The 27,829-nt window shown below is 33.0% G+C and overlaps 1 protein-coding gene across 6 annotated transcripts in view; it reads right to left on the bottom strand.

The window, feature by feature from the left end:
• The window catches only part of LOC115883355 (E3 ubiquitin-protein ligase RNF216-like), a 100,489-nt gene that overhangs the window by 69,104 nt on the left and 3,556 nt on the right, over positions 1 to 27,829 (bottom strand). For 5 of the 6 annotated variants that reach the window (XM_030901712.1, XM_030901713.1, XM_030901716.1 and 2 more), the window contains 3 exons: positions 12,117 to 12,221; positions 9,502 to 9,567; positions 790 to 852 (listed from right to left, as the gene is read on the bottom strand). In XM_030901712.1, the coding sequence (XP_030757572.1) occupies positions 790 to 852; positions 9,502 to 9,567; positions 12,117 to 12,221 (234 nt within the window). Of the gene's footprint in view, positions 1 to 789; positions 853 to 9,501; positions 9,568 to 12,116; positions 12,222 to 21,699; positions 21,844 to 27,829 lie in introns of those variants that run through there. The other variant, XM_030901717.1, reaches the window with a different exon arrangement.

Raw genomic sequence — 27,829 nt, 5'->3', positions numbered from 1 at the left:
GATTATCACCCGTCAAGAAAAATTTTAGTTAGAAATCAAAAGTTTATTGTTTTATAAGCTAAATATTATGCTTTCTCTATGGATACAACAGACTACCGCAAGTTGTTGCTAGGATATTTTATTAATTTTAATTGTGTTTTTTAGACATTGTGAATAATCGTAAACTAAAAAGTATAAAGTGTAATTGAAATCACTAATTTATTCCACTAATTAGGAGCTTCTGAATGAAGCTTATGTTTTGAGTTAACCGAACTTTATAATTATTTTTAGAATTTAGAAAAATAGAGAGACTAATTTTCACAATTTATCCACTAATTTGTCTTTGAATAAAGCTTAATCATTTCTAGACCAAAAAATAGATAATTATAAACATTTATAAACCATCAAATTCACATGTGAAATATTATTTCGAAAATTCTTGACTTGTTTTTTGTTCAAAACCTGTTTTTTGAACACGAAAAAAACATCCTATTTCTCTATAAACAGTGCGTGTTCGCAGAGAGAAATAAAACAAATTTTCCAAAAAATGTTTTGTATTACAGCTGGAAACTTTTTAGATTAACCTCGTAGAATTTATTAATGTTATATACCGGGTGTTTCTCAAAAGTGGCTCATCCCTAACTTTTTTAATTTTTTTTTCAGATAAAAAAAAACGAGATTTGATATGTTAGTATATAACATAAATGAGAATTGATTGACGTATTAAATTAGATTTACACATCTGAAAAAATAAAAAAGTTATAAGGATGGGCCACTTTTGAGAAACACTCGGTATAGTTTGTTACTTACTTATGCTATTGCTAATAGGTACAATACTTGGTTTTTCAGGTGAAGTTGGTTTATAAGCTGAACCTAGGTTTGAAAATTAAAAAATTCCGTTTAATCAAAATATTAACTAGCTTCTACGTCCTACTAGCCAACCTAATACGTCCTACTACGTCCTACTAGCCAATACCTAACGATGTTGCCGTTTGCTGTGGCATTATCTTACGAACGGTTCACATATACAAGACATATACCATATGATCTTGGAAATGAACATCGATGACATTCCCCATATAATTTATTTGGTTAATAAATGTAAAATACCAGTATTTCTAATAGCAGTGAGAATGTCATAATCGCAGTTTTGTGGATTTTAGTGTGCTTCGGAAACACGTTAAAACATTTCATCCGAATCAGATAGAGGAAATAGCATTTTTAAAAACTAAAGTATATGCATTTAACTGCGATTTTTTTAATAAACGTTTTAGCGCAAAGAAGAGTTTAGCATATCATTTAAATCATATGCACAAGTGGCACAAGGTAATTGACCAAATTATCAAAGAAGTGAGGCAGATTCAAGTGAAGCATTGTTATCAAGGATATTAGTAATGATGGTGCATAGACTTTGACTGTGTCTTTCTTTGTCCTCTTTAAGAATGGCAAATTTGATCTTAATATCATTGATTGACGGATAATAATAGAACTGTTTTAGGTGATGCACTATGGTTTCTAGAGGCTACTTTTTTGGCCAAAATTAAACAACTTACATTTAATGGAAAATATTGAAGTTATTTTTTATCTTCTCATTCAACATGTGATTAACTTTTACATATGAAGCAACTTCTGTATCTAGTTCCAAAAAAGAAAGTTGATCAATCATCGAATTACTGCAGTCCAAAAAACAATCTTGTTTAGAAATATCTTCTTGCTCTTCTTCTTTTTGCATTTCTTCTTCTTCTTGTTCTTCCTCCTCTTATTCCTCTTCTTTTTCATGCTTCTCTTCAAGTTGTTCTTCATTTAACTTCTTTTCGATAAAGTCAGGTACACGAAGTAGGTTAAGTACATCTCGGCAGGATAACTAAATTTACAAAGCAGCCTGCACAAGTAAAGCCCAATCCTGCTTATGTTTCTCGGAAACTTTTGAGGCCGTTCTTCTCCAAGTTCTGGAAGATTGCTCCAAAAAAGGTAATCGTGGGCGGCCGGCAGATGATGTGGATGGAGGGGGTTCATTTAACTAAGGATAAAATCCTTCTTTAACCAGTCATCAGTTTGTTTTAAAAATAAATCTTTACGCCGCGAAGCCGCCTGCCATCTTCTTTCAAAATTTATACAAAGGCGATTTATTTTTTTTTTCATTGTGCCTGATAGTTCTTGTTCATTATTCTGAAATTTATGTCTTACAAAATTTGAAACATTCCCGTTTTTCTCAACTTTGTCGGCCCCTCGTAGCCATTTTTCCAAAAGATCTATTTTTTTCAATCGATACATAGCTGAAAAAATTTAAAAAAAAAAGTTGCAGCTAGTAGCAGCCAATTTTTTCTTTGATATGTTCAGAAAGGATTGTTTATAATAACATCTAGTGGAGAAACATGGAGAATTTTTTATAAGTCAAACTAAACTTTTAACTTTTTATTTATGTTCTGTCTTAAACTCATTATTTTTAGTTAATTAAAAAATAATGGACTCTGATTCTTATGTGTAATTGTTAGTGATTTCTTAAAAATAATACCATAAAGTGTAAAAATAACAGTAATCCGTTTTTATATCCCACTGAAATAGATCACTTAATATTCACCAAAACTCTTCCGAAAATAAACAACAACTGAATAGGTACAAATACTTCACTAGAACCTCTAAATATAAATGCCGATAAGGAATAAAAATAAAAACTAAACAAAAATAATATATATTATATAATAAATGTGGTCTTCTTCATTTCTTTATCTGCTTGCATTCTACTTACAAAACAAGTCCATATACAGTGTGTCTAAAATATGTATTTTGGCCAAAAAAAGCTTCTAGAAACCATAGTGTGATGCTTTAAATAATAATATTCCTGTACAAAATATTAGAAAAAAGGTATACCGAAAAAAAATGCCCTGTGTGTGATTTTGTCAGTAGGTTTATAGATGACTTACATGAACATTTTAAACGGGATTATGGTATTAGTGTTAAAACAAATTACATGAAGATTTTCTCAGCAGAACAATTTAATTTGTGGTTTTCTGAAACCGAAAGGGAAACATAAATTAAATCTGTTTTAGAAAGACGTTCAACAACATCTAAAGCAATTTATACTAGCTACGTGTGTCACCGTTCAGGTTTTCTTATATCAAGAGGTTTTGGAAAACGTCATCTTAAATCTCAAGAGAGTAAAAAAATAGTGGATTTTGTCCAGCTAGAATTCAAGTAACCATTAATAAATATTGTGATAGTTATAGATGTAGACACATGTTGGACATCAGAATGATTTACGTTACTATAATACTTTATCAAAAGTAGTTTTTGTTAATATATCTTAAATATTTTTATAAACAAAATATAATATTTGAATTCAAAAATAGTAGATAAAAATCTTTCTAGGTGGTTTGACTAACGTTCACTCTGAATAAAAAGCAGTGAAAATTAAGATCTAGTAGCTTATCAAAAGTATCATATATTTTCATAAATAAACGTCTCTAGTTTAGCTGACAATTGAAAATCATGAAATTAAGGGACAACAAACGGCAACATTGTTGGGTATGCGAATTGACTAGTGTGACGTACAAGCTAGTAAAATATTACCACTGAATAAGTAGCATACTCCAATATACGGACCAATCAACAATAATTGCAATAGTTGGCGATACTGTGTTAGAGGATTTTAGGATTAGTGATTGATACTGATGCAAAAACAAATTATTTGAAAGTACTCCTCCTCCGAGTGATAGACCTCCAAGGCATAGAAGGCATTGAAAAAGCAAATGAGCCAGCTCGAAAAGGAGCAAATACTCCACTAAACGGACCAGAACCGTTCTGCTTTCCAAGTGGAAACCATCTCAAAGCAGAACTCAAGAACCTGGAACCATCCGTAACCCAGAATGGGAATCCTCCAACGGTCTAAGACACTGGACGACATTTCTCAGGGCGACCGAGAAAAATCAAAGATTTTCGTTCATTCAACTAAGAACAATCTTCGGATTGTCACGGGGTTTTTATGAGGACATTGTCTCCTCAATGAACACCTCAGTAGATTGAAACTAAAAAACAACGGCGAATGCAAATGATGTCTTAAACTTTGGTACGACTGATGTCGGAGATGGAGCACTAACATCTGCAAAACTGTCTCAGATACTTGCTTTTGTTAAAGCCCTGAAACTATATGATGAGTTATAACTGAAGAAAGGGGGACACAATAGATCTATAAAGTCGCGGTGATTAACTTCCCCCTCCCTTAGATTCTACATTGTCTCTACATATATCAAAAATTTTAAAAACCTATAGGCTAACTACAGCCACCGGCAAAAAAACCCGGCCACTAAAAACTAGACTCAATTTCAAAATTGGATTTCTCGCGAACCACTCATTAGATTTTGATGATTTTTTTTTAAACGGTAAATTAATTCCTTCTTAACGGATGCTACGTCAGAAATTTTGATACCGAATTTATTTTGAGCATATACAGAACACAACAATGACTAAAAAATTCAAGGACAAATAACACCCGAGAGCAAATTGTTACCATGGCACCAAACAGTGCCGTGGCTATATTTTTTTCTTAACTTAGCTAATTGAAGGGATATTTATATTTTTGATAAATGTTTTAACTACGCCTATGGTGTAGGCGCTGGCATCATAGTAATTAATTACGAAAAAAACGTATTAAAATGTTAACAAAAGGTACAAAACTAGTGTCGACGTATAGCACACATCAAGTACATATAATATCAGAAAAATAATTATCGAATTCAATAAGAAAACTTAAGAAAACGCTAAAAGGTGGAGCGGACTGTTTATTTACCTATGAAACGTAACTCCTGGCTCTTTCTTGTCACTGCTGCTTTTACATTTGAAAGCTGAACAACTAATCAGCATTGTAATAAAGTTTATACAAAGTTCACTACACACGAACTATTAAAAATTGCTAAAATTGTCGGTGGTGACCAATCGATGACTCATTGTTTGCCACCAAAAGAAAAGGCGTCTAAGGTCACAAATTCTGCTGCAGCACGTATAGAGGCGTTACATGTCCTTATATTCTTTAGTCATTGGGACACAACAATAAGACGAAGTTTTTTGACCGAACTTTGTAACACCCTGTAGGGTGCAGCAGCTGTAGTAGCTATTGCTAAATCAAATCACATTTTAGCCTCATCTTTTGTGAGCATTTTGTTTTTTTAATCACGACATTATCTCTGTTTGCATTGGAGATACGCTCCTTTAAAACGAATGTGTCGGAAAAATGATTCGCAGGCAAAACCGCGATTCATCCGTGAAAAGAACTTTAGTCCATTGCTCAATATCCCCATTCACATGTAAACGCGCAAACTGAAGACGTGCTCGCCGATGTCTTGGAAGTATCTGGGGTCCTGTGGCAGGCCTCCTTGCAGACAAGCTATTTTCATTTAGTTTCGTAGGATTGTTCTCTCACTGACTTGAGTTTTACGCACGGCTTGAAGCAGATGTTGATTCTGAAACGCTGTAATTCTACGATTTCGTAAAGTATTCAAAACAATAAAGCGGTCGTCAATTGCATTTGTCTTCCGTTTTCTTCCGGAACCTACTCGCCTGGTGAAATTTCCCGTTTCTATATACCGATTCCAGGCATCCTGGACTGTTGTTCGAGGTATACCCAGGGTATCGGACACATAACGTTGACTTCGGCCATGCTCAATTAGAGCCACAATACGAGCAACATCCGTCACAGATAATGGCATTGTTGTCATATGGTAAATACCGATAAATCCGTTTTCGCCTATGTCGCCTTGATCATTTTCACATTAAACTTTCTGAATGCGAAGCATTTTTCCGAGACGTTCGTTTTAAAGCAGCGTATCTCCAATACAAACAGAGATAATGTGATTAAAAAAACAAAATGCTCACAAAAGATGATGCTACAATGTGATTTGATTTGGCAAAAACTACTATAGCTGCTACACCCTACAGGGTGTTACAAAGTTCGGACACAAAACTTCGTCTTATTGTTGTGCCCTGTATATGCTCAAAATATATTCGGAATAAAAATATCTGACGTAGCATCCGTTAAGTAAATTCAATTTACAATTTAAAAAAAATTCATCAAAATCTAATGAGTGGTTCGCGAGAAATCAAACTTTGAAATTGAGACTAGTTTTTAGTGGCCGGTTTTTTTTGCCGAAAATTTCACACCTCTACTTTTCAACCAATAACATGCTTTAATGTTGACTAGTTACCATGGCAACTGAAAAAATTTCCGGAAATTTTTTCGAGGCGCCACGAAACTTTAGTGGAAATTTTTTGACAGTTGAAAAGGTAAACATAAGATCTACAATCATAATGTGAATGAACTACAATGTCTATATATTGAAATATTACCCATTTGAGTTTTAGCATTTGATGTAACTAAGGTTGGTAATATTTTTATTTAAGGAAATATGTTAGATATACCTACATATGAATTTCTTCGAAATTGCCATGTTCTAAAAATATAGTTCTACCGCCTTTATTTAACTAAAGCTGGTATTTTTCTATTTAACGAAATATGATGGATATACACTTGATTTTGATTTTCGGGTGTTATCTGGTTTTATATTTTCAATTTCTTCTTTAATGACTTGTTGGTTTACTTTTCCAAATCGCGACATTTCGCTATACACTTCTTACTCTACGTACAGACGTTTTAAAACTAGTAATAGCTTAATGACAGAATCGCAAACAAAAATGACAAAACACATAATATGTCAAAACATCAATACCTTGGCCAACTTAACAAATTGAAATTATTTTAAAATGTCATGTTGGATTAATATTTTTTTCAAATTTAGGTGTGAAATTTTCTTACCGAATACCACGCAAGCTTAAATTATTCCTGGAAATTTTCTTTCGGGCACGAATATTTTAGGAAAATTATCCCTCGTCTTCGACTCGGGATAATTTTCAAAATATTCGTGCCCTCAAAAAAATTTCCGAAAATAATTTAAGCTCTTGTGATATTATAAGTGATAAGTTTATAAATGCAATTAAAGTTTTTCTTAATTATAAGTATTAAAATCTACCAAATAAAAAGACGGAATAAATGGCATGGAATAAAAATGTAAAAAGAATAATCTTTCAATTAATACACTTACCTTTAACAGTATGAAATAGAATCTGATTTGGTTACTCTACAGAATTTACAATCTACAAATCGAATTATCGAAAATAGTCATAATTTTGATGCAAATTTCGAAATATTACATACTGAAAAGAAAGATGCTAAAGTAGACTACCTAGAATCACGGGGAGATAAATAAACTTAAAACAACTAAAAGCCCTTTGTTGAACCTTTTAAAAAAAAACATTTTTCATATCTAAATAAAAAATAAAAATAGACCATAGTAATATAAGAGTAAAAGTAGGTAGCAGAAATTTGTCAATCGAAAATAGTCAATTTGTCGAAAATTTGTTAACTGTTTCAATCATTGTTGATCGCTGTGTATAATTTAATAATAACAATATACCGTATGATCGATAAAAACGGCGTCCAGGTGGCTGGGAAATGACAATCGCTGACATTTCCCATATAATTTTACATATAAAATGACAGCGATCTTCATTTCATAGCCATCGCTGACGCCGTTTTTATTCGATCATACGGTACTAGCCCTCCGGTGGGATTCTGTAATATGTCCAAAGTCATTTCTTGCTAGTGACTCACACTTACTCGACCTTCTTTGCGAAAATATTTAGTCCATCATACCACAATCATACTATAGGCTTGGTGCATTTCAGTTGATTTCAACAAATTAAAGATATTATCAGTATATTTAAGGAAAGAGCATATATTAAAGGGCATTAAAATAATATTGAAATCGTGGTTTTGTCATAATACTTAAGTATTTTTGTTTTTTGGTAGTGCAGTTATTGAGACTATAAAACAGATACGAGGTTTGTGTGATGTAGTAACGCTGTTTTGGGTAGTAAAAAATACGTGAAAAAGAATTCGAACTCGAATTTCAAATGTTTATAAAATTGACCAAAAAATGTTAACGCATAAAGGAGAGCGTAATTAGAGCGTTGTTGGGAGCAATAACATTTAATAACTTAACTTTCCCGGATATTCAACTCTCCCGAAACAACATTTTATAGCTTCATAGTTTCTCACATCAAAAGCAAAAATGGATTCAAGCAGTTCGACGAAACAAGTGAGTAAACAAAGTGCTCGTCACATAATCAAAAAAGTAAATAAATATTATATGAGAAGATAAAATATAATTTGCAGTATTAATGGTATACTTTTTTAATCAACTAGTGATGCTACCAAAGATATTTAAACTCGAGTTTAAATATCTTTGGATGCTACCGTAGTTGAACTCACCTAAAATATTTTTTAACTGGAATATTAAATTATAATACACGTTAGACCTTTTTCGCATACTTCCTATTTAAACCCGTGTATTTGTATATATTAGTTGTTTACGATATTCTCTGATGGTGGCAGCACCGGTGGAGAATGCACCAAGCCTATAGCTGCCAAAAATATCATATAGTTTATTTGTTTTGGCACTGACATTCTTGGTTATGGTCTGAATTATTTTGTAAATAAAATTTAGAATGTAGGGAATTTGATAAAATATCGATATATTTCATAAAATTCATTAATGTTTTTCATAGAAAGTACCGTATGACGTCGTCCAGTTGGCTTAGAAATGAGGATCGATGACATTCCTTATATAATTTTACATATAAAATGATAGTGATCCTCATTTCAAAGCCATCGCTGACACCGTTTTTTTTCGACATACTTGTATTGTAAGTATATTATGCTTGTTGATAAATAAATACGCGGGAAAAGACGGTTTGAATTATATTTTATATGTAAAACTATATTAAATTGCGCTCTTTTTATTTCGATTGTACATATTCAAGGAATATCAATGAATCTAAGAAAGAAATTGATGACATATGGAACACTCCTCAAAAATAATATGACAGTTATGATAGTTCAGTGGGTCAATTTCGCAAATCGAGGAAAATTATATTATTACATCCGAAAAAATATCATAAGAATAGTCCGTCACTAGCAAGAAATTTCATGCTACGAGCTTACAGAACCGCATCTCTGGTCACTTCGTCTGCGTGGTCTGTATTTTAATGCATGCGACAGAGATATTTATAAATGGCCGGTTGACAGACAGGGAGCCAAAATAAAAAGCGGCATACAGTGTTGCCGGTTTTTTACGTTTGTAGGAAAATGTGTGTAGAAAAAAATAAACAATGTATTTTAAAAATTTTCAAGTATACTACTGAAATGAAGATAATATATCTAAGCTAAATATAATCTCCTACAGCTGTAGTAAACTGAGCAACTAATTGTGAAATAAAGTTCCAACTCTAGATGCAACATTTTTCATATGTGCGGTTTGAAATTTTGATGGAAAATCCGGCAATACCGCATAAAAAAATGTACCAACCCAACTTTTATCTCATTTTAATACATTTGATTTTCCATTAAGCTATCTACATCACTGTCTGACCACGCAGTTTCGATGAGCAAATTAGTATATTCGATATACTTACCACTAAATGAGGACGGGACAGGGTTTTTAGTTTCATATAATGGACCGGTTGGCTCGCTAGGCCTATCTACAATATTTTTAAGTGCGTTTTTTAAAATCGAGTAATAGTTTATATACGAACGCAAAAAAAAACGGCGCAAGAGCTGGCTTGGAAATGAGGAAAAGTAAAATTATATGGTAAATGCCACAGATCTTTATTTCCAAGGTCACTCGACGCGATTTTTTTTTCGATCGTACGGTAATTAATGAAAATTTTTTATATTGATCTATTAAGCCTCATTCGGTACCTCAAAATTGGTGATTTCAATTAGCGTAGAAGTTTGTTCCTCTAATTTCAATGTAAGCATTCAAAGCGTCAAAATTAGTGGCATTCATTTTCAATTAGTAGAAAAAGTTCGTCCATTTTATATTTTATTTTTTTTTTTCATACCTACGACAAATATACATATACAGGGTGGCCCATCGAAAACGTTCCGCAAGGCATAACGACCAGGGTATTTATTTTTTGAAAAAGCCCAAAACACATCAATTTTGTTCGTGAGGGGGACAACTTTTGTCCCAAAAATGATTGCAAAATCTTCAACCCTTTAAGCGGGGGTGTCATCCCCCACCTTTTATTAAATGGGAAGGGGTGTCAAGTGGTGCCGCAATGAAAAGGGCTTTCTATTCTCTATATTTCCCCGCTTCGTTTTTAAAAATCGGTCGAGTCATTTTGAAAATATGAAGGATTGAAATTTGAAAAGTACTTTTTGCAAAAAACGTATAAATTGAATTAATTAAAAAAACTTAACTTATTAATGAAGTAAATGCTGAAAATGTTGCCCGTCAAACTCCATACAGTAATACAAATTATTTCCAAACCGTTCTCGAACATTCTGAAGAACTTGCGGGGTCACTACGCGACAAACATCAATAATTCGTCTTCGTAGGTCTTCTAATGAGGCGGGTGGAGTGCTATACACTTTACTTTTTATGTGTCCCCTTCAAAAAATAGTGTAAAGGAGTCAAGTCGGGTGACCGGGGAGGCCACTCAATTACACCCCTTCGTCCTATCCACCGACCAGGAAAGTTATTATTTAAATAATTAAGCACATTTTGAGAGTAATGTGATGTAAGTCTTGTTGAACTATTTATTAATTCCGCTTCAACGTATCCAGGATTGTTCTCTATGTCAGTTAGTGCTGGGTCGATGGTATTTTTCAGTAGATCTAAGTACATATCACCTGTTAGATTTTTAGGGAGAAAAAAAGGACCCACAATAGAATTTCCAAAAATACTAGCCCACACGTTCAATTTCTGAGGGTTTTGTGTGCTTTTGTCCTCAGCCCAGTACCGACAGTTGTGCAGTGATTAACCACACCGTTCAAAAAGAAAATACACCCATTCGAAAAACACACATTAACTAACGCATAAGTCACAGAACAGCTATCTAGCAACTACCTACCGCACCTGATCGTTCAACCTTGTGGCAAGTGAAAAAATGCGTAAACATCTAGAAATTATAAGAAAAGAACAGCAAATTGGTGGAAGGAATTTATCCTTATCATTTACTCTGATACATGTTTAAATAAACTTTTCAAATTTCAATCCTTTATATTTTCTCAATGACTCGACCGATTTTCAAAAACAAAGCGGGAAAGTATAGAGAATAGAAAGCCCTTTTCATTGCGGTACCACTTGACCCCCCTTCCCATTTGAAAAAAATTGGGGGATGACACCCCTGCTTAGAGGGTTGAAGATTTTGCAATCATTTTTTGGGCAAAAGTTCTCCCCCTCACAAACAAAATTGACGTGTTTTTGAATTTTCTGAAAAAAAAAATTACCCTGGCCGTTATGCCTTGCGGAACGTTTTCGATGGGCCACCCTGTATACTGAAATTTTATAATTCGTTTTATTTAAAAAATGTTAGAAAACAAGCCTGTAGTTGACATACCTAATTGTTACGTAATATATTTCATTTAAATGTAATATATTACTTTACAATTAAAAAATGCATATTTAATAAATATTGTCAAGGTGTATGTAGCGCTAAACTGTATTACTAGTTGCATAACTGCATTACTGCTACATAACCACAACGTGCATTGAGGAACCTGGCGAATTCGCCAGAAAGTAAAAGAAAATTACAGAATTCTTTAGAACGTTCCAGAAACACTCGCCAGGGGGTATATAAGGCCCGCGCTTTGGCAGTTGGCAGTCTGAAGTTTGATAATACCGCGTTTTAAATTGTGAATTAATTATTAAGGTTCCAGTACCGTTAGAGTAATATTGTTGCATAAATTGTGTTGTAAATAGTATAAGTTGTGTGTACAGAGTGAGACAAATAAAATCGTTAAGTATTTTATCGTGAGTTTAAATTAGTGGACCCACGAAATCCGTAACAATATACTAAAAATATATACAGGCATTAATTGAAATTTTTAGTATGCGAACAAACGCGAGAGGCGCTTTATTTCCTTTCATTTCTTAACATGACAGATGAAATTCTGGACATTGTGAATAACCGTAATATCTTAAGTATAAAGTATAATTAAAACCACTATTTTATTGGACTAATTTCGAAGTACCGAATGGGGCTTCAAGGTTTATAAAATTCAAGGAAAAATAGTTACTTACCATGAGAAGACGATAGAGCTAGTTCATGACTTAAATCTAAGAATATTGAGTCATTATACTGATTACTGATTGGCGAATGATTTAACGATAAAGGTTCAGGTTTCTCTGCAAAAAAATAACTTAGATAAAACAGTGGACTTCCTCTTTAGATCAATATTTCATGACACAAATAAATGTTTTAACCATAGACTAATGTCACTGATATAAAACAAATAAGTCCGTCATTTAGAGCCACCTGGTGATCCGGAAGAAACTAATGGGGAGTTTTGGCATAACATAATTTTAGCGTTCCGCTATTTATTAATGCTAACTAAAAGGGTAACGTTAGTCAAGCGCAAAATTATTGTTAATATAATATATAATAATAGCTCCCGTATTTAGCGTTTAACGCCTTGGGAGTAGCAAGGTACAGCTTGCTATACTAGAGCCCTTCGGTATACAAGGAAGGTAATGTGGCTAGCACTACGCTTCAACCGCCTATTATTACCTCAGGATTGTGAATCTCAAATACTCATTTAAGGCTGAGTCGACCTAGGTACCCAAACTATTTTTATTTTAATAAAAATAGTCGGCTGATGAAATGCCGGGTGTGAGAATCGAACCCATACCTTGAGATTGGTAGACGAGACTGTACCTCTACGCCACCGGGCACCAGATACAATATTGTTAATATAAAATAATAAATATAGACTTCTTTACTGTACTTTATGTTTTATTAGATCATTAGAAGTGTAACATATTCAAAACTAAAAATAAAATTATGAATAACGCCTATTTTTTTGATTTAACAAATAAATTATAATATAGTAAAAATATTATAGACTACTAATTACCTGTTACTAAAATACTATATTACCAACAACTATGTTAACTACTTATTTATGATTAAACATTTTTTTTTATTTCGTTCATAAATGACAATAAATGTATTATTTCTAAGATGTCTAAATTGTCTCTAATAAAAAAGTTTAGTATCTAACACAAAAATGATGATTGACTGTAAATATCAAAATGTACAAACTAATAAAAACACAAACTATAAACACAAATCATTTCGGTAAATTAGGAATATCTGAATTAATATAATTATTTAAAAATGATTTAAAAATAACTTAACGGATCATCAACATTTTGACAACTCGACCAAAACTAGAAGTTAAAAAAGTTTAATAAATTCCTGGTGCCAGGAGTTTTTTACCGTTTTACAAATTACTTTTTTAGCCTAATTTTGCAAATAATTTAAAAACAGCTTGATAGGTAGGTAGCCCGATCTAATCTGGTAGTTAAAAAAGTTCCCTTAAAAGTTTCTTCTAAAATCAATAGGGGAGCCAATAAACGATACCCTTAAAATTTACATGGGAATTCTTAATAGTCCAGCAGACAGTGAATATTTTTTGTACTGATTTTCCATAAAAGTATTGTTGCGGACCCGTGTGGACTCGGCCTAACCTAACTAACTAATATGTCCCGCCCCCATATGACCTCACTATCGCATTAACGAATAAACACCGTAATGATTCATTCGAACGTTCGAGAACAATCGAGTTCCACTGGAATGGAGGACCCAAGTAGCATTTGGACGTTATCTAACGTCGGGTATACGTCGCGTTCAATAAACTTGACGTCGGGTACCAACGTCGGTTCGACCGCCTGACGACCCTTATTTGCACCTAAATGGGGAATATAGATTCGGGTCGCCTCGACGTCGGTATCTGACCTAATAGAGAATGTAATTCTACCAATTACCAACGTCATATTACGTTGGATTTTAGTTACTTAAAATTCGTCGCTAAGCACTTACGTTACGTTTGGTTTCATATTCGCTACCAAGAATACATAAAAACCTAACCAAACTACCTAATTACAAATGGATTCATAATCACTCCTCGAATATAACTATAAGTGTCTATTTAATTTCATATTATAATAATTCTGAATCATTAATCCAGACATCAGTTTTGTCAACGGAAGTTACTTTCTTGATATATCTGATTAAAATACTCCGGAAAACAACGAGCGCCTTCAAAATTAGGTAGATTTATGAAATAAAAATATCTATAAAAAAGTAACTCGCAAAATATTTTTTTAATTTTCTAGCTGGTTTAATCATAAAACTGTACTGTGGTTCCTCCCAAACTCAACCTTATCAATATTATTCTACTAGAAATCGAAATGTGAATATAAATTTTAAAAACAAAAACGATTTTAAAATGGCTGACAATCGGATACGTGTTAAGAATGGCGGATTTCTGTGTCCGACTTAATATGAACTACCAATATACCAATTCCGACCGGGTCTCCAACATTAGTCGTCTCACACGACCGAAGTCATCAAACCGGACGACCGGCAATCGTATTATGACGTATATAATTCCAACGTACGCCACGTAACCTCACTTTGCGTTTTGCGTATCAGTGATTTGTGGATTTGTGCTACTATATTTTAGTTTTTGCTTTCTCGTTAAAAAAAATGGGCAGCCACTTTTTTAAGCCTAACCTCACATGTCGGAGGAGGATGGGGTCTGTTGGTATCCTAAGCTAAGAAATGAAATTAAGATGCACTAGTGTAATGCAGCATCTCTTCCGGATAAAAAGCATTTACGGGTGGAGGCAAGACATCACTACTATTATTATTATTTTGCAAAAGCCTCGACCTCTTTCTGTAAAATGTAGATGAATGTCTAAATGCAGTTTTAGTGTTTTTTTAGGCATAATAAAAAATTTAAGTTTGTTTACAAAAACTTTATATTAGGTTATGTTCATGATGTTCATTACGTCGCAAATGCTACTTAATGGGTTGTATTTACGGACATAAATAGAGATACGTAAATTAGGTTATAAATATGAACATAAAATACAACAAAATATAATTGGACGTTAGTTTAGGGATTATCAGTGAGACGTATCCTATTCGGACAACGGGTAGACGTCGGGCTAGTTCAAGTATATATGTACGTCGTGCAAGCCAACGTGGGAACGACGTTGGGAAATTAATAAAAATGGTACGTTGTTATTTTGTACGTCGACAGATCGTTGGATTTACCGACTCGGATCCAACGACGTCGCTTTTAATAGGAAAGCGACGTCACAGGTCGTATCACGAGCACCCGACCTAAATTTGCACAAAGTCTGATGTCGCTTCAGGTCAGATTTAGTTTGAAGTCAGATAGATGCTACTTGGGGAGTACATATGAGAACATTCTAAACCTTCTATATGCACCTAAGGATCTAACGTCTAACGGATTATTCGAGAACTGTTTAGCTCTGGGTATATAAGTCGACGCCTGAGGCCTGAGAATGGCAGAAACAAATAGACAAGTACAGTTGCCGCGCTAAGTTCAAAATAAATTCTTTCTAGATAAATAGTTATAAATAGTTCTTTAAGTCTTTTATCGTTATTGTTTTTGTTACTTAGTGTAGAATAAATTGTGTTTAAATAAATTGTGACTTTCTATCCACACGGAACCGACGAAAAACGTAACAGTATGTTCGGATGGGTTCACTAGATAAAAAACTAAAAAAGTCTACTTATTTTCCCAGTCATAAATATTCGACATTTATTATTTTTATTAATGGAAATAACAGTCTGGCACATGAAGTGGAGAAAAGTCACTCTGACTGAAAATTTGCGGTTGCAAAAATTTGACAGATTTTTCAAATCCATAATCCTTATTTTCCCATGCTTGAAATTTAACGTATCATTTGATACTAAACTCTGTTTTTTTTTCTCAGATAAAATTTCGACAGACGATGACAGAAGAAAGGCAGATGACGTCCCATACCAATCTATTTATTTTACTAAAAAAAAATTCTAATATTTTTTAAGTTAACTATGGGTTGTTTTAAATATAAATCTGTCATGGCGTTGTCTCCTGTTGTTTTTAACCAGTTTTATTGGTTTATTTCAAAAATGAGAGATCATATTTCAATTTTATTGGTTTGACGGAAGGATGAACGACAAACGGACGCCGATGCGTATGAACTCGCCTTTAGATTTTTGAGGCTTGTCAAAGTCTTGCCAAATTATAGGTTATAATTTTGTGCCAAATGTCAAATTATGTCAAATACCCTGCGTTTTGGAAGATGATGCATTTTGATTCGTGTTATTACGTATTTTGTGTCTTTTGAAGTCAAGTAGAGGAAAAATCGAGGGAAAATTAACTGTAGACCCAGAAGCACAGTTTATAGTTAATACTCGCTGGCCAGGCAGAAAGTCTTAATACACCAATAAAGTTACCATCAATAAAGTTTGTATACCATCTCGTCGTACAAGGATCGTACTAAACATATACTAAAAACTGGAGTAGCTGTAAAATATCGACATCACACGATAGGCAAATAATGGATTTTAGTACTGCAGAAAAATAATGTCAAAAGGTACTGGTTTAAAAAAAATAAGGTAATAAAATTTGGTAAGTGTTATTATTAATGAAATAGTTTGTTTTATTTATGTTGTCTTATTTATTCCTGTGAAATATTACAAATTTGTATTTGTACATAAGTTATATTGATAAATATAATAATAAATGCGGGAAGTTTCTTAAAGCTTGAAAGTAAGAAATAGTTTTTTTTGATATGTGGTGTTTTGTACTTGTTTGTTTTATATTAACACATACCGTTTTTTTTTAATAAAACTCGGTAAGGTTTTTTCAGTTTTATACAGTTTTTTTTTCACAATATTTTGATGTGTATTTTGATCACTTGTCAGTCAAATTTCAAATATATTAATTTCCTGCTATGCGTTCCAATTGTACCAACTTATTTATTTGTAAAATAAAATAAACTACTTTGAAATTAAAATGACAGACACATCTATCACTGTCAAGGATTTTGTCGTTGGACAGACTATATCCATAGATAAATGCAACAAGTTTAGATTGGAAAGCCCGTAAAAATTTTGGATCGCGAAATTATTTTGGGTCGCGACCGTTCTACGCGATCTGGCGCTGCTATAGCGGTCGCTAAGAACAACGGCAAACAAAAACAGAAATAATTTTCTCTTGTCAAAGTCAGAATCTTCAAAAATCATAATAATCTTTCAAAATCTAAACCGCTCTCATTAAAGAAATTCCGAAAAGTGTTTATAACGTACATTTTCAAAGTAATTATTGCTATCTTGTGAGTTTAATTCAAGTTTTATTTACTCAACCGGTGATAATTGTGAAAAAGTGGCATTAAAAACTTAAAAGCTGTGCTGTGAACTGTGAACTGTGAACTGCAACTGCAAAACCATCGTGGATCATGGCATAACGTCGGTTTCCAGTGTTTCATAGGTATTTCATACATGCGTCCTTATATAAAATAAAGTTTCTTGTATGCAACACACTGTATTTTATTTATAAAATTAAACGAAAATAATAATAAATTTGAATAAACAATATTTGGCGATATAATTCCGGGAAAAGCCGAACCGCTCCGAAATTTTCAAAAGTTTTGGGTCGCGACCGTTGCAAGAATAGCGCCAAATAGTGTTTACATTGTCCTTATGGGCACTTTCCAATCTAAACTTGTTTCATTTATCTATGACTATATCATAAACTCTAGTGAAAAGCAAGTCTGGCTGATTTACGATATTGGCAAATGAGTCTGTCCGGCGGCATCTTGAAAATTGTACATTACAAAATTTTTGCCCGTATTGTTCCGGATTTGAAAATTTGTCACATGATAAATAATACTATAATTTCATTGAAAATACACGTCTGGCTGTTATTTACAATCACGAAAGCCCCGCAAGACTCACAAGTCAGATAGTTAAATGAGGAGAGGCAGCGGCACGTGCGTATGAATTTAGCGCGCCTGACAAGCGTTGGTCTAGTCTGGCAAGGCTTTCGGAACGTTCCACATTAGCCAGACTATATTTGCAGCTGTAATTATAATATAAAGTATAATCTGACAAATTTTTAGGAATGCGTAAATAAGGGCAATGGTTTCAAAAATTTTTATCCAATTTTTCACCTTCCAGTCATATTACACATTCTCACAGATTAATAGAACTATTTTTACCGCTGGATAAAAAAGTGCAGTATCTTTGTATGGTAATCGCAAAATAATTTCCGATGCACGTGATCAACTTTGAGTGACAAGCGATTGCGACAGCGCTGCCAGATTGTGATGGATTTATAAGATGAATCTTAATTTAAAAGTGACAAACAATATATTTATTATATCATTTATTAAAGATTTTTAAGTTTTATTTTTAATTTAATAACTAATATTTTAGTCATTAATTGATTTATTTGTTATATAGTTTATTTTACTTATTACATATTGGCAAAAACTAGCCCATTATGAAGATTATTCTAAGCGTTATTATGAGTTATTTATTTATTTATTGACATACATCTTACAACGCCATAAGAAGTGGTAATAACAAGTAAGAGGGTGCTAATAATACACAAAATAAGAGAATCACAGAATTTAATAAAAACTAACATAGAAATAACTTTGAAAGTGGTGTAATGTGCTTATCAATCAAACTTACTTCTCTAACTGCAGTCAAGGATAATAAAGGACCTTTATTGTCACGTTCTCGTTCAAAATAGTTTATCAGGGAAGCTACAAACTCTTTGCTTCGACTGTTTAAATGCTTCGGCATATTTTCAACACACAATTGCATTTCTTGAAAACCAAAAACTCGAAAATTTAGTTCTTAAAAGAACTGTTTGTGCTTTTAAAGTACAATTTTTAAAAAGACTATGAAAATAAGTAAAAAAACGATAATTACTCACAAAGATTCAACAACACGATATTATACAAAATAATGACTGATATTACAATAATTGTCAAATAATAAACGACAACCTTGCTGAAAACGGCGCAACGTGACCAACATACCGATAATAAAATTCGGTTTAAACTAATTTTTGCAACTTTAATCTAAATAAAATATCTGTCACAATCATTTGCTCTATTAAGTCAAATAAAAAGCTGCTCGGTATCTTAAAGTATACAACAAATTTAAACGTTTTTTCCAAAATTTCATTTAATCAGGTTTATAGACTTTAGTGTCAATGTCGTTATGATTGATGACGTGCATCGGAAAATGTTTTGCGATTACTATTATTTTTTAACGGATTTTCCGTCTCAACCACATCGGACCCCCCCCCCCCTACATATAAATGAAATTTGCTTAGAATATCATACTGAATAATAAATATACCATACACTCAGATGCAAAAAAACGCAACGGAGAAATTTTTGGTCAAATTTAAAGTGTTATATTTTTGTTATTTTTAACCCTATTTTCATGATATTTTTAGCAAGCTGTATATAATTACATCAACTTTAACTCGTAAACTCAGTTTTTTATAAACTTTAGTATTTGACATATTATGCAGGGTTAATCGAGGGGTTGTTTTTTTACCCTAACTTTAAAACACCCTGTGCAATAATTTCGTGTGTAAATTTTCTTAAAATATAATTTTACGGTTAAAACCATGCCTCCTGAGCATTTTGTTTTTTTATTCATGTCAATACATGCCTTGGTTAATTTTTAAGGGTGAAATGAACTCGCCATCGACAATTTGCAATTTTTCCAATTATCATTTTTTTTGAAGTTGTTTATCAATATGACAAGGCGGCTTTGGAGATTATTGTGAACTATAAACCACTATCACAGATTAGGTATCCTATAAGTATACAGATAAAAATCTTGTCCCTAATTCGTGGTACGAAAATTGTTTTTTATGACGATGTGCAAACGAGTCAAATTTCCTGTGAGCAAAAATAAACTCGCGTAAAATAACAATAAACAGCGTAATAGAGAGATATCGCTAAACCGAATAGCGTGCATGGACGTTAATAAGGCCAGGTGTTATTTCCTTTACGTGAGGTGGTATTAACTCTCTTCATTTATAGTTATCGGATCGGAAAGAATTCTGATCGCGTCGCGTCCGCTATTTAAACTTAACCTAACTTTGAATTTAAAACTTTGAAATTGTTTTGTTTACTAGGTATTTTAAAACTAAAGGGCTAAAGTGCTTATTTCCAGTGCTTTATTGTTCAACGTCTGCCAATGGGTTTAGGACAACAAGCAACAAATTCTCTTAGAAGGGCTAAGTCGTCATCTGCTGTAAACCTAAGACTCTTTATAGGTTCTTTAGTATTGGAAGAGGTGGAATCCATATTTTGGGCCATATTTATTTAATTAAAACTAATCCCAGCTACGTAAATATCAAATTACCTAATAAAACTAAAGCAATAATTCAAAACAATTCAAAAATAACCTAAAATAAAAGATCTCGCCGGCCGGCTCCGGTTGTCAAATACCCGCACATGCCCATTTAAGCAATTTTTAAACGTTATCAGTGGTTATTTAGAAAGAGCGCTTGGTGTAATTGATCCGCAAATTACGTCAGGCGGTAACGTTATTAGCGGGTGTTGCGTTGACTCCCGCATATCGTAACCATGAAAAGGTACGCGTAAATACTGGATGACGCTATTCGGTTTTCCGATATCTCTCTAATAACTGTGCCGGTCAGGCGCTGTGCACAATTTTAGAGGCCATAAGTGGGCGTGATATGTGCTCAAACTAGTCACCTAACTAGTGCCCGATTCCGAAAATTGGAACCACGAAAAACAATAAAGAAAAAACAAAGATTATAATCTGTATAATCTGTGCCACTATGAACTGTTCGCCATGTTCTACGTTTGGGAAATGCTTGGCAGGAGGGTCAAAGGTCGCGAAGCGCTACCAGCTTCATTAAATGAACTTCGCTTTGTCCTTAAAGAAGAATGAGAAAACTTATCGCAATATGATACATGCAGCCTCAATGACAGTATGAACGGACGTATACAGGCAGTTATAACAGCCAAGGGAGGCATTACAATGTATTAGGTTATTTTTTACAACATTTTTTCTGTTTGTATACTTGATTATTACAGATTTTTTCTTTAATATCGTTAGTTCTGTTATCGTCATTAATGTTGTTTAGTATAACAAGGACTGTATCTTTAGTATTTAACGTTTATTTTTAATTTAGTATATAGTATCCAATGCAGCGTAATATGACGTTATGACAATAATCACCAAAACCATCTAGTCATATTAAAAAATTACATATAAAAATAATAATTGAAAAAATTGCAAATTGATCGTAATCAGTTCATTTCGCTCTTAAAAATTAACCAAAGCATGTATTGACATGAATAAAAAAAAATGCTCGGAGTCATAGTTCTGACCGTAAAATTATATTTTAGGAAAATTTACACACGAAATTATTGCACAGGGTGTTTTAAAATTAGGGTAAAAAACAACCCCTCGATTAACCCTGTATAATATGCCAAATAATAAGTTTATAAAAAATTTAGTTTACGAATTAAAGTTGATATAATTATGTATAGCTTGCTAAAAAATTCATGAAAACAGGGCTAAAAATAACAGTAATATAACACTTTAAAATTGACCAAAAATTTCTCCGTTGCGTTTTTTTGCATCTGAGTGTATATAATACCGAATAGTTCTGACTGGGAAAATAAATACCGAAAATCTTAACTGCCTCCTGGACTATAAATATGTCTCAAATCGATGCATAATCCTCGACCCGGTAAATCAAAGATAAAATATTTGTAATTTTAGACATACCTTTAGACATATTTAAAACGATTACCTTAAAAAAAAATTAAAACACAAACATAGCAACAAACGTAAGTACAGGAATAAAACAGAAAAATGATTAGACACGGTCCATATTTTTTGACAACTCCGAACAGACACCTCTATTGAGCCTTCTCAATAACAGCCAACAGCAAAACTAACGTTAAATCAAATAGGTATATCAGAAAGATATCACAAGGGTTTTTATATATGTTTTTATTGGTCAGTTTTTGTTCTGATTAATGAATGACAATACAATAAAAGATAACAACAAAAATATTATTAATATGTAAAGGAATGTACAGGGTGGTCGAAATTGGTCTGTTTTAACAGAGAAAATATATACAGTATGTCACCGGATTGTCTTTACAAGAGGAAATACTTTTTTATTATTTTGACATTTTGAGAAAAATTCATTCTTCAGAAAAAAATTTACTTGTTCTAAAACGGTTCATCCCGTTTTTACTTTCCTAAATCTCCGTACCCTTTTAGAGAAAATTTGTAAGTCGTAAAAATCAAACCGCGTTTCTATGGTGATATGACGTTAATTAAAATTCTATCAATAACAATCTATCAAAGAATGAAAACGAAATTACATTACCATAGAAACGCGTTTTGATTTTTTGGACTTGGGGAAACAATTCAACAATATTTTCATGTTTTTTTTTTAATTTTCTCTAAAACGGTATGGAAATTTGAAAAAGTATAAACGGGATTAACCATTTTAGAACAAGCCAAAAATTTTCTGAAGAATGCATTTTTCTCAAAATGTCAAATAAAAAAGTTTTCGGTGCATACGTGCATGTAATCAAAGATATCGAAACTATTACTAAATTCAATATCTAATAAGTAAAAATTTGATTGAAACTAAACCAACCCAACCCAATCTTATATTTCGCTTAAAAACTGTCAGAATCCAGCCTTTGAATAAAAAAAATGGCGCCGGGAAGCATGTATAGCCGCCCATAATAAAATACGTTAATAAAAAGTTGGTAGGCAGTTCTTTTAGTTTCAAAGTAAAGGAATTTTTCCAATTTTTTTTATCTCAAAAACTGCGACTTTGACTGATTTTGATGTTATTACAAATTTTGTTGCAAATATCATTCCTAATCTTAAATTGAAAACCGCGTTTCGCTAGCTACTGTAATTTTGGAGTTACGATTTTTAAAAATTTTTAACCCCCTCCCATACCCCCTTACCAACCCCCCACCTCCCACCAAAAACTAATGGCGAAATTCTCGGGTGCCACAGTTGTACCATGACGTGTCATCGGAATATTTCCATTCAAGGCTCCATGTTCATTACTCTGCGGACTATGTTCACCGTACCCAAAATAGCTGCTTTAATACATTGTCTTATCATATTTTCTGGTAGCTTCAGCTCCTTTAAGTTCTTCTTAAAATCAATGTGAACCAGACCATTGCTTGAAATGCTGAGTGGTATTACTCGGGTTGCTTTTAGATGATAGGTTTGCCTCATATCGAAAGCCAAGTCTTGATACTTCGAAATTTTTTCCCTTGCAGTTTTGACTACGTTGTGATCTAGTGGTACAGCTACGTCGATTAAGTAGGCTTTCTTTTCGTTTTTATCTATCCAAACAATGTCCGGCTTATTATGAACTACTGTTCTGTCTGTCTGTATTTGCGTATTCCAGTATACTTTATGATGTTCGTTTTCCTCTAATTCTTGTAGCCTGTATTCATAATATTTCTTTTCAGGGTTCTTGATTTTTAGGTACTTTAGCATTTCCAGGTGAATAATCTTTGCTATGTTGTCGTGTCTTTCCGTGTAATAGACTGACGCAAGACTCTCACATCCAGAGCTGATGTGTTGGATGGATTCGCTAATCTTATGACGTACTCTAAATTTGTCACTTGGTAGGTTTTGTTTTAAAATATGCCTCCTATACGCTCTAGTGCTAACCACTTGACCTTGTATTGCACATATGAAGCCCTCGGTTTCTCCCATGAGGTTAATGTTTGTAAGGAATTGTATAGATCCACTTTTATCAATTCTTTCTGCCTGGCTTTCGTTGGCATACCTTCCATGCAGGGCCTTTCCTCGAAGTTCCCTCAGCTGTTCCTGAACCGATGGAACTTCCGTTGGGATATGGGAAGCCAGGTTCAAGAAAGAATAGCCTCGGTCAATCTCGCATATTGCTCGATGAAGGTAAGTATCCCTTTGCATAAAATAGGTTGCTAGTTTGTTATTTTGTCTGTTGCATGCTCTTTCAACATTGATAAGTCCTCTCCCTCCATGGATCCTGGAGAGATACAACCTGATTTCTGAAGACGACTGATGGTGCAATCTGAACTGTGATAGTGTTCTCCTAGTAGCTCTGTCTATTTCCTGCAGCTCTGTTTTGGACCATTTCAAGACTCCGTATGTGTGCGCCAGGACAGGAATTACTTATTGACTGCTGCAATCTTCTGTCTGCCCGGTAAGTATGTTTTATAAACGATTTTCACTCTCTTTAAGTGAGTATTTTTCATTCTGGTCTTCATTTCCTTATCCTTGATCTGCCCCCTTTATAACATTCCAAGATATTTGTATGCAGATGTTTTTAATGTCTCTATCTCTGTACCATCCATTAGTGTAACATTGACATGACTTATCAGCTTACCTTTTTTGTAGCGTACAGTAGTACATTTAGATAAGCCAAATTCCATATGGATTGATTTGCTGAAACGGGATACCAATTCCAACAGATTTTGAAGCTGCTCGGGGTTAGTTGCATATACCTTAAGATCGTCCATGCACATAAGATGATTTAGTACTACTTTGTTTCGCTTGGTGATCTTGTAGCCTAGGTTGCTGTTTGAAAGTATCTTATTCAAGGGGTTTAGGCCAAACAAAACCAGACCGGACTCAGGCTGTCGCCCTGGAATATACCTCGGTTGATCTTTATGGTTCTCGTTTCGTATGTTTGTTTCGGTCCAGCCACAATTAGTTTTGTATTCCATTAGTATTATTATTATTATTTATTTAGGTTAATTATTATTTATTTAGGTATATTCGGTTTTTGCCGATCTTAATAGCCTACCATACCTGTTGGTATGGTCGGCTAAAAATTAAGAAAGGAGTATGTTATCCACGTATTCATGTATGGTGGACGAAATTAGGGACCTAAAGTGGGTATTCCTGACAGTTCTGTTTGACGTTTCACTTCACACATTTGAATTTGATTTGAAATTTTGTGGATTTGTTTGTCTTTACTGGGCTTATTTTATGTTATTTATTATTTATTCTACAACTGGTAGTTGTTTAGAGAAAGTAAATCTACGGAAAGAAATTGTGTCAGAACTTAAATTAACAGTGACGCTATTGCGATTTATCAAAAAAGACTCTAAAATAGTTGGTTTGGTTAGGTTTGGTTGGTGTAGCGTGCGGCAGCAAAATCAAGGGATATAATGGAATCATTTTTTACTGGTAAGTTCAAAACTTCACTTAAAATTAACTAATTATATATTTTTTCTTGCATTTTCGCCTTTATTTACTACTTGTCAAAAATAATTTATATACGTCAATTTGACTTATCCGCTTGGATGTTTCTGTTAATAAATAATTATTATAACTTATGTATTTTTATTAGAATTATATATTTTTATAGTAATTTTAATATCTACCATTTTTTATTGCCAATGTAAAATAAAACAACAAAATAATGAGTTTTATTGAGTCTACTCTACATCATATTTTTACATGTTGTGAATAAAATTAGAATGGCACTGCATAGAAATTTAAGTCATGCCCTAGACACTCAATGGTAATTTTATAGAACTCCAAATTTAGTTTCTTCGGCATCGCCAGGCGGCGCAAAAGACATTAAAGTACAGGTTTCTAATTTATATATGAAGATGACATGACAGTCCCTATGTTGACTATTGTCTATGGTCTAGTTTTTGTCTAGTTGACAAAATGTTGGTGATCCGTCAAGTTAATTTTAAATCATTATTTAAATAATTATTAATTCAGATATTCCTAATTTGTCGCAAAGTTCGGTGATTTCAGTGATTTGTGTTTATAGTTTGTTTTTATTAGTTTGTGCATTCTGATATTTAGAGTCGATCATCATTTTCGTGTTAGATACTAAAACTTTTTTATAAAGTCATTTGGACATTTTAGAAATGATAAATTTATGAACCAAATAAAAAAAAAATAGTTTAATCATAAATAAGTAAGTACATAGTTGGTAATGTATAGTATTTTTAGTAACAGTTATAATTAGTAGTCTATAATATTTTTGCTATATTATAATTTATTTGTTAAATCAAATAATAGGCACTATGTGCTCTATTGTTGGTGTTTAAAATGTATGTATGTATTTTAATTTTGTTTTAATTATGTTACACTTCTAATGATCTAATAAAACATAAAATGGCAGTAAAAAAATCTATATTTATTATTTTATATTTTACAAGGAATAATTTTGCGCATGAATAACGATCCCGTTTTAGTTAGCGTTAATAAGTAACGGAACGTTAAAATTATGTTATGCCAAAACTCTCCATTAGTTTCTTCCGGATCACCAGATGGCTCTAAATGACCAACCCATTTGTTTTATATCAGTGTCCAATCTATCTCTAGTACATGACATTAGTCTATGATTTAAGTCGACCATTTAATGATATGCTCCTTCCTTAATCTTTTTATTCAAAGCATCAAGTAAACGGCTTTATGTTGGTAGTCATGGCAAATGATGCCAGTTGTCATAAGATTTTTCTTTGTGAGATATCTGTCATTATCAATTATATAATTTTTTGACATTCAATTTTATTCGCAGTTTTCCATAGATAAAGGAAATAAATTTAGATTGGAATGCTCGGCTTCCCGCTAAAACGTATAATTGTTTTGGGTTGCATACGTTGTAGGGATCTGGCGCTGCTATAACCGTTGTTAAGAACAACCGCAAACAAGAACAGAACGAATTTTCTCTTGTCAAAGTCAGAACCTTCAAAAATTATAAGTTTTTCAAAATTTAAACCGCCCGCATTGAAAAAATGCCGAAAAGTGTTTAAAGCGTCCATTTTCAAAGTAATTATTGCTATCTCGTAAAATTAATTTAAATTTTATTTACTCAAACCCTTGATAATTGTGAAAAAGTGACAGAACCAAACCAAAAACTTAAGCTTAGTGAACTGTGAACTGCAAAAACCATCATGGCATAACATCGGTTTCCAATGTTCCATAGGTATTTCATACATGTCCTTATATAAAATAAAGTTTCTTATATGCAACACACTGTTTTATTTGTAAAATTAAAAGAAACTAATAATAGCTTTGTTTGGGTTTTTTCTTGAACCGCCCTAGAACGGTGATACGCATGCGCAGAAGCAAACTGTTTTTGAACCTTTTTTGGATTCTCAATTAGATCAAGTTAGATGTTCGGGTTATAACGCGGACGGTTCTAGGACTAGAAAAAACAGTTCAAATTTGATCCTAGCTTGGCAGCAAGAATCGTTTTAATACATCTGAATAAATAATATATTTGACGACATAATTCCGGAAAAACCCGAACCGCTCTGAAATCATCAAAAGCTTTGGGTCGCGACGGTTGCAAGAACAGCGCCAAATAGTATTTACATTGTCGTTATGGGCACTTTCCAATCTAAACTTGTTTCATTTATCTATGCAGTTTTCTTTGATAAATTCGAAATTAACTCTGGGTTTTGTTTAGCTAAAACTACGATTTTTATTGCAATAAAATGCCAAAATCACTAAATATTCGAATTCGGCAACTTCTCTCGTCTCTACTCAATTATCTTAAATAAGAAAAAGATCGCGGCGAATCCTTTTTGCCGTTAACTTGCGTTAGAGAGGTAAAAATTGATATTGTTACTTAAGTTTAGCGGCTTTTTATTGAAAATACATAGATAACTATTTGTGTACAGCTATGCTCATATCAGTTTACAGACTGTGAGTACAGTACGTCTGTCCGTTCTGTAGCTACGGGGTATCCGTGAGAGGGGAAACGATATTCTCTCGATGTTTTTCGTAAAAAATTAGACGACGCGTCCCATCAATAAAAATTCGACAAATTTGCAAGTAGCCAATAAAATGAGTGGGCGGAGCGATTTGCGATGACGTACTCGTCAAGTCGACGTATAAAATATACCTA

This window comes from Sitophilus oryzae, unplaced genomic scaffold (assembly GCF_002938485.1).
Source record: "Sitophilus oryzae breed Bouriz unplaced genomic scaffold, Soryzae_2.0 scaffold_186_pilon_pilon, whole genome shotgun sequence".
NCBI classification, from domain to species: Eukaryota; Metazoa; Arthropoda; class Insecta; order Coleoptera; family Curculionidae; genus Sitophilus; species Sitophilus oryzae.
This window is presented reverse-complemented; position numbering and strand designations above follow the sequence as displayed.